Here is a 12874-nt window from a genome sequence, read left to right as displayed (position 1 = left end):
CATAATTAATGGGATGGTAATGATGCTAGTTTCATCCCAACTGTACACAAGAAAGCACAGGCCTGGGCTGCTCGGCAAAACGTCCCGCTGACGTGAACGACACCGCAGCGGCGTGGGGGGAAGAGCAGCGCCAAATGGATCATTGGCATCGTGTCCTTCCTGGTAGCTTCCCCGGGTCCAACGCTCGTCTGCAGCCTGACCTCTGTCACGTGCTTAACTCTTGGGATCATTTTTTTTTCCCCTGCCCTCAAAACAAGGTGTCCCTTGGTGAGCGCTGTTGTGCATACGATGTCCCATGGGGAGCGGTGCCCCCGGGAGCCTGCACGCTGTGCCAGTGTATTTATAAATGCTGGGTTTGCCCCACCCCGCATTGTGGCACTTGTCACTGCTGTCTGAAATGTCAGGCAGCTGGAGCTGGATCCCGACTGCCTGCTGGAGCTCAGTCAGATGAAGTCATCCCAAATCCGCATGGTGCCTCTCGGGATACTGGCAGATAATGCCGAGGCCTGGTCAGCGCTTTATGACACTTGCCGCTTGCTCGCTGGATGTCTCGTGGCTCATCTCAAGTCATCTAAAAGCCATAATTTCTGTATTCAGGGACAGCTTGTGAAATTGCTGGGGAAATTCTACCATGTAGCTCTTGATCACATGAATTAGCATCAGTCCTGACCTCCTGCCGCTACTCGGAGGCAATGATTTTCTGTCATTTAGTACCAGGCTGCAGCCCCAAGGGGCAGGCACTAGATTTGAGACTTCTAAATGGTCTGTGACTTTAATAGCATTGTGAGCAAACATCTGGGAGGCAGCCTGCTCCAGATGTGAGGAAGAGCACGCCCTGGGAGGGGGCCTCAGATCCCCTGGGCCATGGCCCCTGAAGAGCTGCAAAGCCTCTGTGCTGGTGGGCAGCGCTAGTCTGAGCTCTGGAGGGCTGACCCTAACTGCAAGGACGAGGGTGGGTCTGTTTTAGGAGGGGGGTTGGGGTAGGAACCGAGGGGATTTTTAATGCATCCGTTGCAAAGATTTGCTTTGAGTTGGGAAGAACCTGGGCAGGAAAATCAACTCCAGCTTTGAAACGTGGCTGGAGACTGCAGAGGGGTTTGCAGAGCAGAGCAGAGAGCTAGAGCATGGCCGTCAGAGGAGCACCACCGCTCCCAGCCCCCCGCTCTGCAGGGCGAGTTGCACATCCGTAACGGCACTGACTTGCATGGGGAGGCATCAGGCATGAGTCAGGCCCCTGAGCTGGGCCTGAGCTGATTTCAGATCGGTTTCTGTTGTCCTGGCGCTGAGGAGAAGCAGCCTTCATCCCGTCTCCTCCAGGTCTTTCCTGCCCCAGAACCGCTCTGCGGCACACTGCCTCGTGGGGCGAAGGATCGCTGACGAACACCAGTGAGCGCGGGGTTCGGCTGCCCGCTTGCTTCACCTGCGACCTTGCAGGGAGCTGTTGTCTGCTCTGAACATCCTGGGGCTGCTGGTCACAGGACTGGCATTGTCCCACGTCTGGCCAGCCTCGGAGCTCTGCTTCCCCCCCACGTTCTCCCCGATCCTCAGGATCAGCTGGGGCCAGGTTCAGCCAGTTGAGGTTCAAGGCAGGGCCTTGCAGCAAAGACCCCCTCCCCAACCGGGCTGCCATACCCTAGGTTGTCTGGTGCTGTGGGCTTCTGCCCAGCTCATCTCCCAAGACAGGTGTTGCCTGAGTTGATTTGCAGGGTGGCTCGTGGTGGGGGGAGTGTACGGAGATGGGGTAACTGAGCCTCTGCCAAGACCTTTACTGGACCCAGTCAGCTCTGCCTGTAAGATGTGCCGTGAGCTGTGTCTGAAGAGCATGCAGCTTAATGACCCGGTCACAAGACAGCCGTACATAGCTACTGCCCTCACGTTACGCTGCGCGCCGGCTAACACTCGACTGGTGTCCTTTTGAAGCGCTGGTGACCTGCCGCCCTGACGAGTTCCAGTGCGGAGACGGGACCTGCATCCACGGGACAAAGCAGTGCAACAAGGTGCACGACTGCCCCGACAACAGCGACGAGGCGGGCTGCATCAATGGTATGTACGGCCAGTGTGCCTCGCCCCGGGCACGGCGCCACGAGAGCTGCAGCTCTGGCCCCCGCGGCGCAACCGGGGCAAGGCCGTTTGACTCCTCCTCTGCCCCACGGGGTTGTTTGCGAGACAGCCTTTCTCGTCCTCCCAGGAGTGGGGCTGCCCCGGGGAAGCTGCTCCATAGCCCTAGTCGGCCCGTCTCTGAAGTGTTCCCTGCATCACAGTCAGCCTATTTGTTTGCTCAATTAATTCCATCCCATTGCTGCTAATTGTACCTTCTTGAAGCTTAAATGTTCTTGCTTGGTTCCCACCAGCCTGGTCTAACTTAGCTGCTTTCCTCTCTTGCCCAACACGACAGAGTCAGCGTGCGAAAGTCCCAGCAAGTTTCAGTGTAAGAGTGGAGAGTGCATTGACGGAGGCAAAGTGTGCGATTCCCATAGAGACTGCAGGGACTTGTCTGACGAGCCTCTGAAAGAATGTGGTACGGTACATGCCTTGTCCTTGTCGCTCCTGTCGTAACCATCCCCTCCTCTCCCGTCCCATCCCGTCCCGACCCCCGGCACGGCTCTGACAACAACTGCATGCGACCGCTCCCCCTGTTCCTGCTCCGTCCCCCATCCTGCCCTTTCTCTCTGTGCTCTGTGCTTGCAGTGTGGAGGCAGCCCGTTTCCAGATATCTTCAGCCTGCTCTACCGAGAGCCAGCTTCTAAGACCTCAGTCCTATTTGCCCCTAGATTAGTTCAGCTCCCTGCCTCAGTTTCCCCAGCAGTGACGTGGATAATCATACCGTTGTTAGGATCGATGCAGGAATTGTGACGTGCCCTGGAGCTGGGAAGACATAACCGGAGAACTCTTCTCCCCTGGGGGAGATCTCAGTGCTTGCCCTGCTCTGTTGGGTTTGAAAGCCCAGATCAGATGAGCTTAGAGGTCCCCCTGCTGTCAGACTATAGTGGCCCCGAGGTAAGTGCCAGTCCCAACAGCCTAAAGCCGAAATCTGGCAAGGTTCTGGTTGCTGAGCTGGCTTCATGCTCTCCCAGAGGATTTTGGACAGTGGAGTCTCCCACCTGCCCCGTTTTGTGGGCACTGCTGGCAGCAGCACTAGTCTGGAGCATGACGCAGGTGCAGGCAGCGCATGGACTGTGCTTGAGGCCTCCATGCAGCTGAGTGCATTCCAGACTACAGGAGCCAGGAGTCTGGCCTGAGGCCTGGCATCCCAGCACTGACCTTGACTGTTCATCCCTGTATGGACAAGAGCTAGGCATGCCACCCAGGTCCCCAGGCACTCCTTTGGGACCCAGAAGAGGAGACAGGTGGGACCCACCACCAGCAGGGAAACGTGCAGGGGGATTTCAAGGCTCCCGCACCACGGCCCAGTGTCACTAGCCCAGGTGCATTGATCTGCAGTGCCCTGTGCCTGGCTGAGCACAGCTCTGTGCATGTGTGTGTGTGCATGTGCTTCGCATGTGTTTGTCATGAGCTTTCCCCACTCCCTTGCTTTCCTCCACACTAACGCACATCATCATGTGTTTCTGCGTGGATGCTGCCACTCGCCAGCCCGTGAAATTCTCTCATCTCATTCCTGGCCCAGCTTAGCCTGGCTGTGGGCCCAACCTGCCAGTGAGTCATGTGGACATTAGAAAACCCCAAGAATTGCGTTAGTTCCTTTGCAGCTACGATGGACACGGGTTTATCTGAAGGTGGAGGCAGGAAGTTTAGACAGGAGAGGCTGGCAGGAGACAAGCCCCGTTGCTCTCACTGCCTGCAAGGTGACGAAGCCCCTTCTGTCTCAGCCTGTCAAGCAGGGGGTGCACTCAAGACCCTTGGCAGAGCCAAGGTTGAGCCCTGCAGGAGCCCCATCCAGGGGCCGTGTGAAGGGCTGCAGCAAGAGAGCCAGAGCTGGAATGAGTGTGTCCAGCCACGCTAGGAACCACGGCTGAAGCCAGGAGCATGGGCAGCACGCAGCGTTGTGCAAACTGCAGCAGCCTCCAATCGCATTTCCAGGAGGAAGGGGGGCGGGGGGTACAGGCACATGCAGCGTTCAATTGGCTGGAGGCCAATATAAGGGCAGCAATAGGCAATATGCAGCTAATGAATGTCAGCGAGCAGCTACAGCACTGCCACGACTGTGCACTGCTGCTCGGAGCCTCCTGAACCGGCTGCTATTAATGACGTGTTGATGCGTGAGCTGATGTCTTTGTTAGGCAGCTGGAGGCGTGCTGTGGCTGAGGGCAGTCCTGGCACAGCGTTTCCACCGCCTTGTGAACGTAACCGGCTTGTTTCCTGCCGTGGGGACCGGCTTCGTGGCTTTGCGGCGCAGCTGAGCGGCAGGAGCTGAGGAAGCCGGGGTGGATTAAAACAGGAACAGACCGATTCACCTCTTGCTTGCATTGCGGGCGGGAGCTGATGGGCCACAGCCCCGATGTGCCCCTGCAGGGGAGGCCCCTCCCACCCCCCAATGCACAGCCGTCCCGGGAAGCACGTTCTCTTCACTGGGTGCCAGCTAATTAGGACAACGTGGGCTAGCAAAGGGAAACCTCATTTTTGGCAGGAAAACAGCCTTCCTCCACCCCTCCTTGGCTCTCGCTGCAGAGAGGTGGCTAGGCTGTGCTTCGAGGGTCAACACTTGAACGTGCAAAGGAAAAAAGAGGCCTCCCTTTATTTAACCAGGATTTGAGGGCTGGACTCTCGCTGTATAGACAGCCCACGGGCGTGAGCAGGAGGCGGCCGCACTACTAGCTAAGTGTCTGCATCTCCATGTTAGCTGAGAATACCCTTGAAGCACTTTGCCTTGGTGTTTTAGGACTGCCTCAGTGCAGGGTGCATCGCAGTATAAGCTGGGGAGTATCTCAGACTGGCAGGGACCTGTGGTTCAGATGGGACTTGAGGAAACCATCCAGCGAGCACCCCCAGAGCAGGGGGAGGTAGCGGGGAGTAGAGTGGAGAAAACTCTCAGGTGCTGCGACTGCTGCAGGGTTTAAAATCGGGTAGATGCACACGGAGGGAGGAGCGTCGTGGATGGCTGGATCCCGGAGACGCAGGAACTGCATACGGAGCATCCCTAACATGTTGGGTCATTTTAAAAGCACTGTTTTCTAGTCTGAGGGACATTTACAATGTGATCTTTCAGTAAGACAGTGAAAGAAAGGAAAATAGTGGCTGCTCCTTGTTTGTGCAGTCGCTTGTATGCGCTGTACAGCCGGCTCCTGATCACCGGCTGCTGGTACCCCACGAAACATTTCTGGGTGCCTCGGCCCTCTTTTATTGTAGTCGCTCTTGTAAGACCCTTCCTTTCTCCTACATAATGTGTGTGCCTCTTCCAGGCCTGAATGAATGCTCAAACAACAACGGTGGTTGCTCCCACATATGCAAGGACTTGAAGATTGGGTATGAATGCGAATGCCCTCCCGGATACAAGCTTCTGGATAAGAAAACGTGTGGAGGTAATTTACATGCGAACAGCAGTGCCTTGTGTCTCGCTGTACAGAGACACAATTATAGTCACTCCAGCTTTGCTCCATCACAGATGGTTTGATTTTGAGTTATTGATGGGTTTCAAACACTCCTTTCAGACATAGATGAATGTGAGAATCCAGACGCTTGTAGCCAGATCTGCATTAATTACAAGGGGGACTACAAATGCGAGTGCTACAAGGGCTACGAGATGGACACCCTGTCCAAGAACTGCAAAGCTGTAGGTAAGGCAACTCCAGCAGCATGCAAACCCAGCTCACCTGGCGCCAGCAGGAGCCCTATACACAAATTTGGGTGTGTGGGCCGTGGCTGGGGGACGGGGGGAGGCAGACAGACACCAGGAAGCCAGCACCAGCTGTCTCCAGCCTCACACAACTGCTGCAGCGATAGCAGATGTGTCTGGAGGCGATCTTCACTGATCATGCAGCTCAGAATATTTTAACTGTGCAGATCAAGATCCCAGGCTCCAGTTGCTGTTTGAAGCTGAGACGAAAGGCTCATGACAGGCGCTGGTAAAAAACATGCAGCAAAGAGTCTACACAACAGTATTAGAAAGGGACCCAATTAAAGGGATCATCCAGCAGAGCCCCCTGCCCCGCTTGCAGCCACAGGCAGAGCAGCAGCTCACTCCCAGGTGCTTCTTCTAGAGCCCTGGCTCCGTGCGAAGGGAAGGATGCAAATGGCAGAGCGCTGGAAGGCTGTGTTGGATGGAGGTCCACAGTCAGGCTCAGTGACCAGTGCGTGGCAAGATAGCTAGGTGTTTAGGGGCCGTGCCTGCTCTCTCTACAAGGTAGTCCTAGGAACTGCGAGTGGGCATGTTGCATGCCCCGTAGGGTGTATGCAGCTTCCCACCCTCCTTTAAATCAGTGTGCCCTTCCCTGCATGCTCTTCAGGGAGCAGCCAGCTGGGGTTGACCAACATTGGGGGACCCACTGTGTTTGCTGGCTAGGAAATCCTGCCTCCCAGCTGCAAGACAGCTTCGTAGCTCAGCTCCAGGCTGGGAAGCCCCACCCTTCGCTGGACTTGGTGAGCCCTTTCAGTCCTATGCTGCACGGCTGTGTTGTTTCCAAAGGAAACAACCAGGACTTAAGGCAGGACCTCACCTTCTTCATTTGGCTACTTTTGGTTCGGTGGGACGTGTGCCTGAGTGAGGCCCATCATGGATAGCTGAGGTGCTGAGCAGAATAAGATAAATACCGTGCCTTCCCCTCTCTCTCAAGTTTATCACAAGACAAATCAACTTGAGCTTCCTAGGAGAGCCCAGTGCATAGTCTTAACTCCACTGCCACAGCAGAGGTGGATGCAGGAATGCATCACACTAGCTGCCCTGGCCAGAAGGTTAATTCTTGCATAATTAGGCTGAACGAATCCAAGGGTAGATCCAGAAGATCCGCTGCCTCAGAGGAGGTCTGAAGTGTGTTTCTGACAGCCAGGCCTGGCCCTGCCTGGCATGCAAGCTAGGAACAACTGGCTGTGCCTTGCTCTCTCTGGGCCCAAACAACCTAGAACTGGCTCCTAGATCTTCTAGTTAAACACTTCTGCTCTAGGGTGAAGAGTCCCTTGGGTGTGTCACTTGTGCCTTCTCAAGAAGTTGAGCAGAATAAGAGCCAAAGTGTCCCTGCTGCTCTGGAGAGATGCTGGTGCTCCCAGCTGCCCTTCTGGGAACCACTGACAATACAGAATGAAACTCCCTCCCAACATAAAACCACAAACAGCTGCAATGTAACTCTATTGGGACCCCAGGGTGGGGTGACTCGACATTTTGTTCCCAAGGGGATAAAGCTGAATCCAGTCCCTAGGCTTGAGCAGTCCAGTCGGCTGGTAAGAGAACAGTCACACCCATGTGTCTTCTCTAGTAGGCAAGAGCCCGTACCTGATCTTCACCAACCGCCACGAGGTGCGGAAGATAGACCTGGTGAAAAGGGACTACTCTCGCATCATCCCTATGCTGAAGAACGTGGTAGCTTTGGATGTGGAGGTGGCAACAAACAGGATCTACTGGTGCGATCTGTTCTACAGAAAGATCTACAGGTAAGGGGCCAGGGAGTGGAGACCTTCCATAGGACCTGTCCAGCTTTAACTGCTGACAGTACTAGCAGCCTGTAAGGACACCCTAGCTGTGTCTACACGTGAATTTACGCCAGCTTAAATTTATTGGGCAGTAAATGACTGTGCAGTGAGTGGGAATAGGCCGGCATCTACACATGCAGGCATTAAAGCACATTAACACTGGCATTAAAGCACATGAACTAAATTTAGTCCCAGGTCAGTCCATTTGCACTGTTACTGTGCAGTAAGGTGTCTACACATGCATTACTGCGCAGTAACTAATCTGGTGTAAATTTGATACTTGTGTGATGCAGGTATCAAATTTACACTCAAGTCAGCACAAGTCGCCATATTTACTGTGTGGTAACTTTGGCTACTGTGCAGTAAACACACATCTGTAGAGGCACCCCCTGTGTAGTAGAACAGAGTAGCCTGGTAAGGGGCGCACACCTGCCAGACTTCTGCCTTTTTGGACTTGACCACGCTATGGCCCAGGTTTCCAAGAAGTTCAGATGCATCGTGCACGTGTAGTCACCAGGCTTGCTCACACGAGGTTTGTTTGCAGCATTAACGTTGCTGCCATTTTGCATTTACATCTCTTGACTCCTGGCCCAGAGGCTTAATCGCAGTGCCCTATTCCTCTCTCCCTGCCAAGGGATGTTTATGACACCCAGTGGTGTATTACCTCCCAGGGATCTGCTGAAACACGGGCCCACGTGTCGCTGAGATGCGAAGCACAGACTCAAAGGCTTCAAATACATCTAGTCCAAAAGTTCAGCTGAGTTTAATTTATGCACCAAAAGCCCCTCCTGTACACTCTGATTTGCACTGCTGTTGCACCCTGCTGCAGTATCTTGGGTGATCTGTTCTGGTTTTCAGCTAACGATCAGAGCAAGGTTTACTAGCCCCAGTGCACAGGGGAACTGTAACCGAGGCCGGGCGCCTGCAGAGCTTCCAGCCCACTGATAGGGAACGTGACCTAGCTTGTGCTGAGTTAATAAGCACTCGGAGGAGCCAGGTACCTTTGCAGCTTTGGGGGGGGCAGTTCAAAGAGTTGGGATGGACACTTGCTGCTTTCATGCTGAATGGCTCATGTACTAGAAAATACTCGGCTGGGCTGGGAAGGATTACATGTTCAGACATAGAATTATTTAACACACCAAACATGCTGACGGCAATGCCCACAGGGCCTGAAGCCTCGGATCAGTGCTCATGCCCTTATCATGGCTACATCAAGCACTTTTCTCTATCCAGGCAGTAGGATGAGTGTCTCAGCTTTGCTACAAGCCTTACATCTCCTTCAGAGGGGCTGTGTCACTCATAATCGCCTATTAGCAGTTAACTCTGGTGGTTAAGATAGTGCAGATGCCACTGCTAGCACATGCCTTCATGCCACATCAGTGAAGGAGCTGAGTTCCTCCTGCCGTGTCCTTAGAGGAGCTGTAATCAGTCATCTGAGACACCACAGCAGGGTGCAAACAAGCGGGGTGGCAAGTAATTGCTGTCCCTCTTTCTTCTCCCGATTTCCAGCTCATTGTCTTCCCTGCCCTTGCACCCAATTCCTCTCTTGGGAGATGTCCAAGGCAGAGAATGCGATTCCCTCACCATGCCTGCATGTTAACAAGTCTCAGTAAGAGATTTAGTTCTCGGAGGAGAGAGAATGCCCCTTCCTTCCAAGGGAGCTCCAGACTATTCCTGAACTTGCTCCTGTGCGCGTGCAGCACTTTGCAATGCAGCCAGGTCTAGCACGACAGACAGCATCACAAAGAGCTACAGCTCATGACCTTAGCTCCTCAACCCATGACCTCAGGCCAATGAACGGAAGCGCTGTGCACTCTTGGAGTTTCAAACGTGCAGACCGCAACCCCTTGCTCTGTAGTGCTGGCTCTTCAACATGTGATTCTTCTTGCAGTCAGTAGAAAAACAGACCTGGTCTTGGCCCAGTGTGTGTGTTGGGCCAGAGTTTGCTCAGTTCCACTGGGGCAGACAGGGTGCTCTTATGTTCACTTTGCAGCAGTTGCTCTACTCAAGTGCAGTGGAAAAGACTGTGCTTTGCTGGGTGCTGCGTGGAGCATGCAAAGGGCTTTGCAGCCTGATTGCTTGAAGTTTTATTTAATTAGCCTCCTGAAAGCTATCTGGAAGTTGCCACTGATGTGAACATGCCCAGGCAGTCTGTTTGTAGTAACAGCAGTGTTAGCACTACTGCAAACCTCCGGAGCACTGGGCACCCCTTTGCTGTTACTGGAAGGCAGATTACCAGCCATGCAGGCCAGGCCCTAATTCATTTGCCTGGGCAGCAGCCGACCCAGGTCCCGGGGCCCCCTCACCTGGAGAGGGCTTGAACCTACCTCTGACTTCCTAACATGGTGCTCTAACTACTGCAGCACGAGGCAAGCGTCTTTGAGCCGGAGCCACTGCCCTTTGCATTTAATAGCCATTGGGTGAAATGGATGGATAGAGGGCCGAGGGGGAAGGGTGAGGTCAGCCGATTGGGAGCAAGCGTCCAGGTTAGCATCCCAGGTCGGCTTCCTTCCAAAGCAGTATGCGCCTCCCTGAGCCAACAGCCTCTAGCTTGTGCACTTCCTACTGGCCCCATGCATGTATTTCCCCCTTTTGGCAGGCCGCTTCAAAAAAAGAAGCACTGGAGAGGGTCCTGCATTACATCTTGAGCTGCGTTGTGATCAGTCAGCAATGCAGGCCCAGAACCCCTCTGGGCCGAGGGGAGCCTGGAACCCAGGTCTCCCGCTTTGTGGGCAAGTGCCCTGACCGCTCAGCTACTGGGGCTAAAACCTAGGAGAATCCCTCTGACCCCAGCACCCTCCAGCAGAGGTTTCTAGCCAACCCCAATTTGGGGATGGGCAGCACGTAGAAAGTGAAGAGCCTACTGCGCTGCCCGGTCTGGGCAGGCACACTCCCCCATCCACACCGCAGGGGAGATGACAGCACTGCCTGGGTGTAGGTGCCAAAAACACCATTTGCACGGCTGGAAAGCTGCCATGTGGGCGCAGGAAGGGAACTGAATCCTGCTCTGGGTGTGCACAGAGGGTTCAAGAGACATAAAAATGACAGGGCCTTGTCCCAGAGCGCTTGCCATCTATCCGGGCAGAAACGCAGGGGCTGACCGAGCAAGATGCAGATGGATGGAAGGGGGGAGGTTACAACAGCAACTGATTCGGAGTGAAGCATGGTGCCAGCTATGAGATTAGTATGACCTTGCCCAGTGTTTATCTTGGTAACTGGTGCAGCCTCACCCCACAGATAATGCAGTGGCCCGTAGCACATCGCACCTCGGTCCAGTCAGGATTCTTGTCTTTGCAGTGCCAACATCGACAAAGCCAGCGACACGGCAGGACAGGTGATTCTGATAGACAGTCAGCTGAACTCTCCCGAAGGCCTGGCCATAGACTGGGTTCACAAGAACATCTACTGGACAGACTCTGGAAACAAGACCATCTCCGTGGCCACTGCTGATGGAAGCAGGAGAAGGACCCTCCTCAGCTCTGACCTGAGTGAGCCCAGGGCCATTGCGGTGGATCCAATCCGGGGGTAGGTTGAAAAAGGGAGCTTTGTTCTGAATTGGGAAGTTCCCATCTTGTTTCTGTTTCTCAGCTGAATGCTCAGTCTTGCCCCAAGGCTTTCAGGTGGCCTTGCCCTTAACCGCATGCATAGCTCCATTTCACTCGGTGGGACTGCTGACACGCTTGAATCTAGGCAGGCCCTTTGGTCTTTGCAAGATGTGCTGCATGGTGGGAGGCCCAGCAGCAATCCCAGCAATGTGTCACCTGTTGGTACTCGGGCATAGTTTCAAACCCTGGTTCCTAGGGTCAGCTGGTAGAGCACGGTCTGGTGTAGAAAGCATCAGCTCCACTGAGCACAGCCTTCGAGTCGAGGTGCAAATTTCTGTTTCTGCGTCTTTTCCAGGTTCATGTATTGGTCCGACTGGGGAGACCAAGCGAAAATCGAAAAGGCTGGGCTCAACGGCATGGGGCGACATGTGCTGGTCACAGATAACATTGAGTGGCCAAATGGCATCACCCTGGGTAAGTGCTAGAGCAGTGTAAGGGGTAAAACTCCCTGTGCTTGTGGCCTCTGGACATTTAACATATATTGGTACTTAGGAAAACAAAACCGTGCTCCTGTGAAACCCAGACTGCTCTGGGTCAGTCTCACAAGTGTGGCCAATAAGCTCTGGCCTAACAGAGGGTCACTAATGTGGAGAAACTCGATACATATCCACCGAGCCAGCTACTGCTCCGGTACAGCCAGCTTCACAGTCTCTCATCTCTGCACGGTTGTCCCAGGTCTTGCCCTTTCCTCTTGGGGCGCAGTCCTGGCAGTGCTCCCTCCCTCCCTCAAGCAGGACTGGTGATCTCAGCACCTCTCACAAATAGGCAGCTGCTTTCTGGTCTGAGAGGGCCTGTCCCAAGATACCTGGGCACCAAGTCCTGGTTTCAGCCATCATGCTTAATAAAAGGGCCCGATGACCAAGGGAGAAATAACCAACTCTTTTGCCAAAAGAGGAACAATAGTGGGCAGGAGCAAGAAGCGCTGGAGCTGGGGGTAATTCTGCTTCATTGTGCTTTGCTTTTTCAGATCTGCTGAATCAGCGTCTCTACTGGGTGGACTCCAAGCTGCATTTGCTCTCCTGCATTGACTTCAGTGGCAGCAACAGAAAAGTCCTTATCTCTTCAGTTGATGATTTAAGCCACCCTTTTGGCCTGGCTGTGTTTGAGGTGAGCATGGAGATGGGATGCAGGGAGCCATGAGGTCTTTCCCGCTCCTCTGCTTTGTGCATGGCTTAGGAAGCTCCTGAGCCTGTAAAAGCCATTAGCCCAGCATGGGTTTGGGGGAGGATTGTTCCCCCAAGCTCTCCATCAGGAGCTGCGAGCAGCCTTGTGCTGCTCTTCCATAATGCATGGCCTTAGCAGGGGAGCAGATGCACCCACGCAGTACCTGAATAATTGAAGTGGGCTAATGGCTTAACTTGAAGTTAACGTCTTGTGTAATGGCCAGATGGCTGCTGGGAGCCGGGAGAGGGGCTTATGCAATAGCCAGGCCGCACAGCTCTCCACCCACAAGGAGCCAGACTTGCACAGTGCTCGGGCTCTCCTAGGAGGTAAGGCCTCAAATGGGCATGTCCCAGTGGTCTGAGCAGCCTGCAGGCTTGCTCCAGGTGAGCCCCCAGCCTCCTCCCAGCTTGGCGTGTCACTCATGGGGCCAAGCCTCATGCTGCAGATGGCTCTAACAGCACATGTACACGGTGCGTGCATTTACTGCTCCCCAGACAGACCTGTGGGAAGGCAGGCTGGGGCATGTC

The 12874-nt window shown here is 54.3% G+C and overlaps 1 protein-coding gene across 4 annotated transcripts in view; it reads left to right on the top strand.

Annotated features, from left to right (window-relative positions):
* Positions 1 to 12874, top strand: part of LRP8 (LDL receptor related protein 8) — a 252239-nt gene that overhangs the window by 226230 nt on the left and 13135 nt on the right. The window contains exons 6-13 of one of the 4 annotated variants that reach the window (XM_019479234.2): positions 1921 to 2043; positions 2396 to 2518; positions 5358 to 5477; positions 5607 to 5732; positions 7368 to 7539; positions 10876 to 11103; positions 11479 to 11597; positions 12151 to 12290. In XM_019479234.2, the coding sequence (XP_019334779.1) occupies positions 1921 to 2043; positions 2396 to 2518; positions 5358 to 5477; positions 5607 to 5732; positions 7368 to 7539; positions 10876 to 11103; positions 11479 to 11597; positions 12151 to 12290 (1151 nt within the window). Of the gene's footprint in view, positions 1 to 1920; positions 2044 to 2395; positions 2519 to 5357; positions 5478 to 5606; positions 5733 to 7364; positions 7540 to 10875; positions 11104 to 11478; positions 11598 to 12150; positions 12291 to 12874 lie in introns of all 4 variants that reach the window. The other 3 variants (XM_014598721.3, XM_019479236.2, XM_014598722.3) reach the window with 3 other exon arrangements.

This window comes from Alligator mississippiensis, chromosome 5 (genome assembly GCF_030867095.1).
Source record: "Alligator mississippiensis isolate rAllMis1 chromosome 5, rAllMis1, whole genome shotgun sequence".
Lineage (NCBI taxonomy): Eukaryota > Metazoa > Chordata > Crocodylia > Alligatoridae > Alligator > Alligator mississippiensis.
This window is presented reverse-complemented; position numbering and strand designations above follow the sequence as displayed.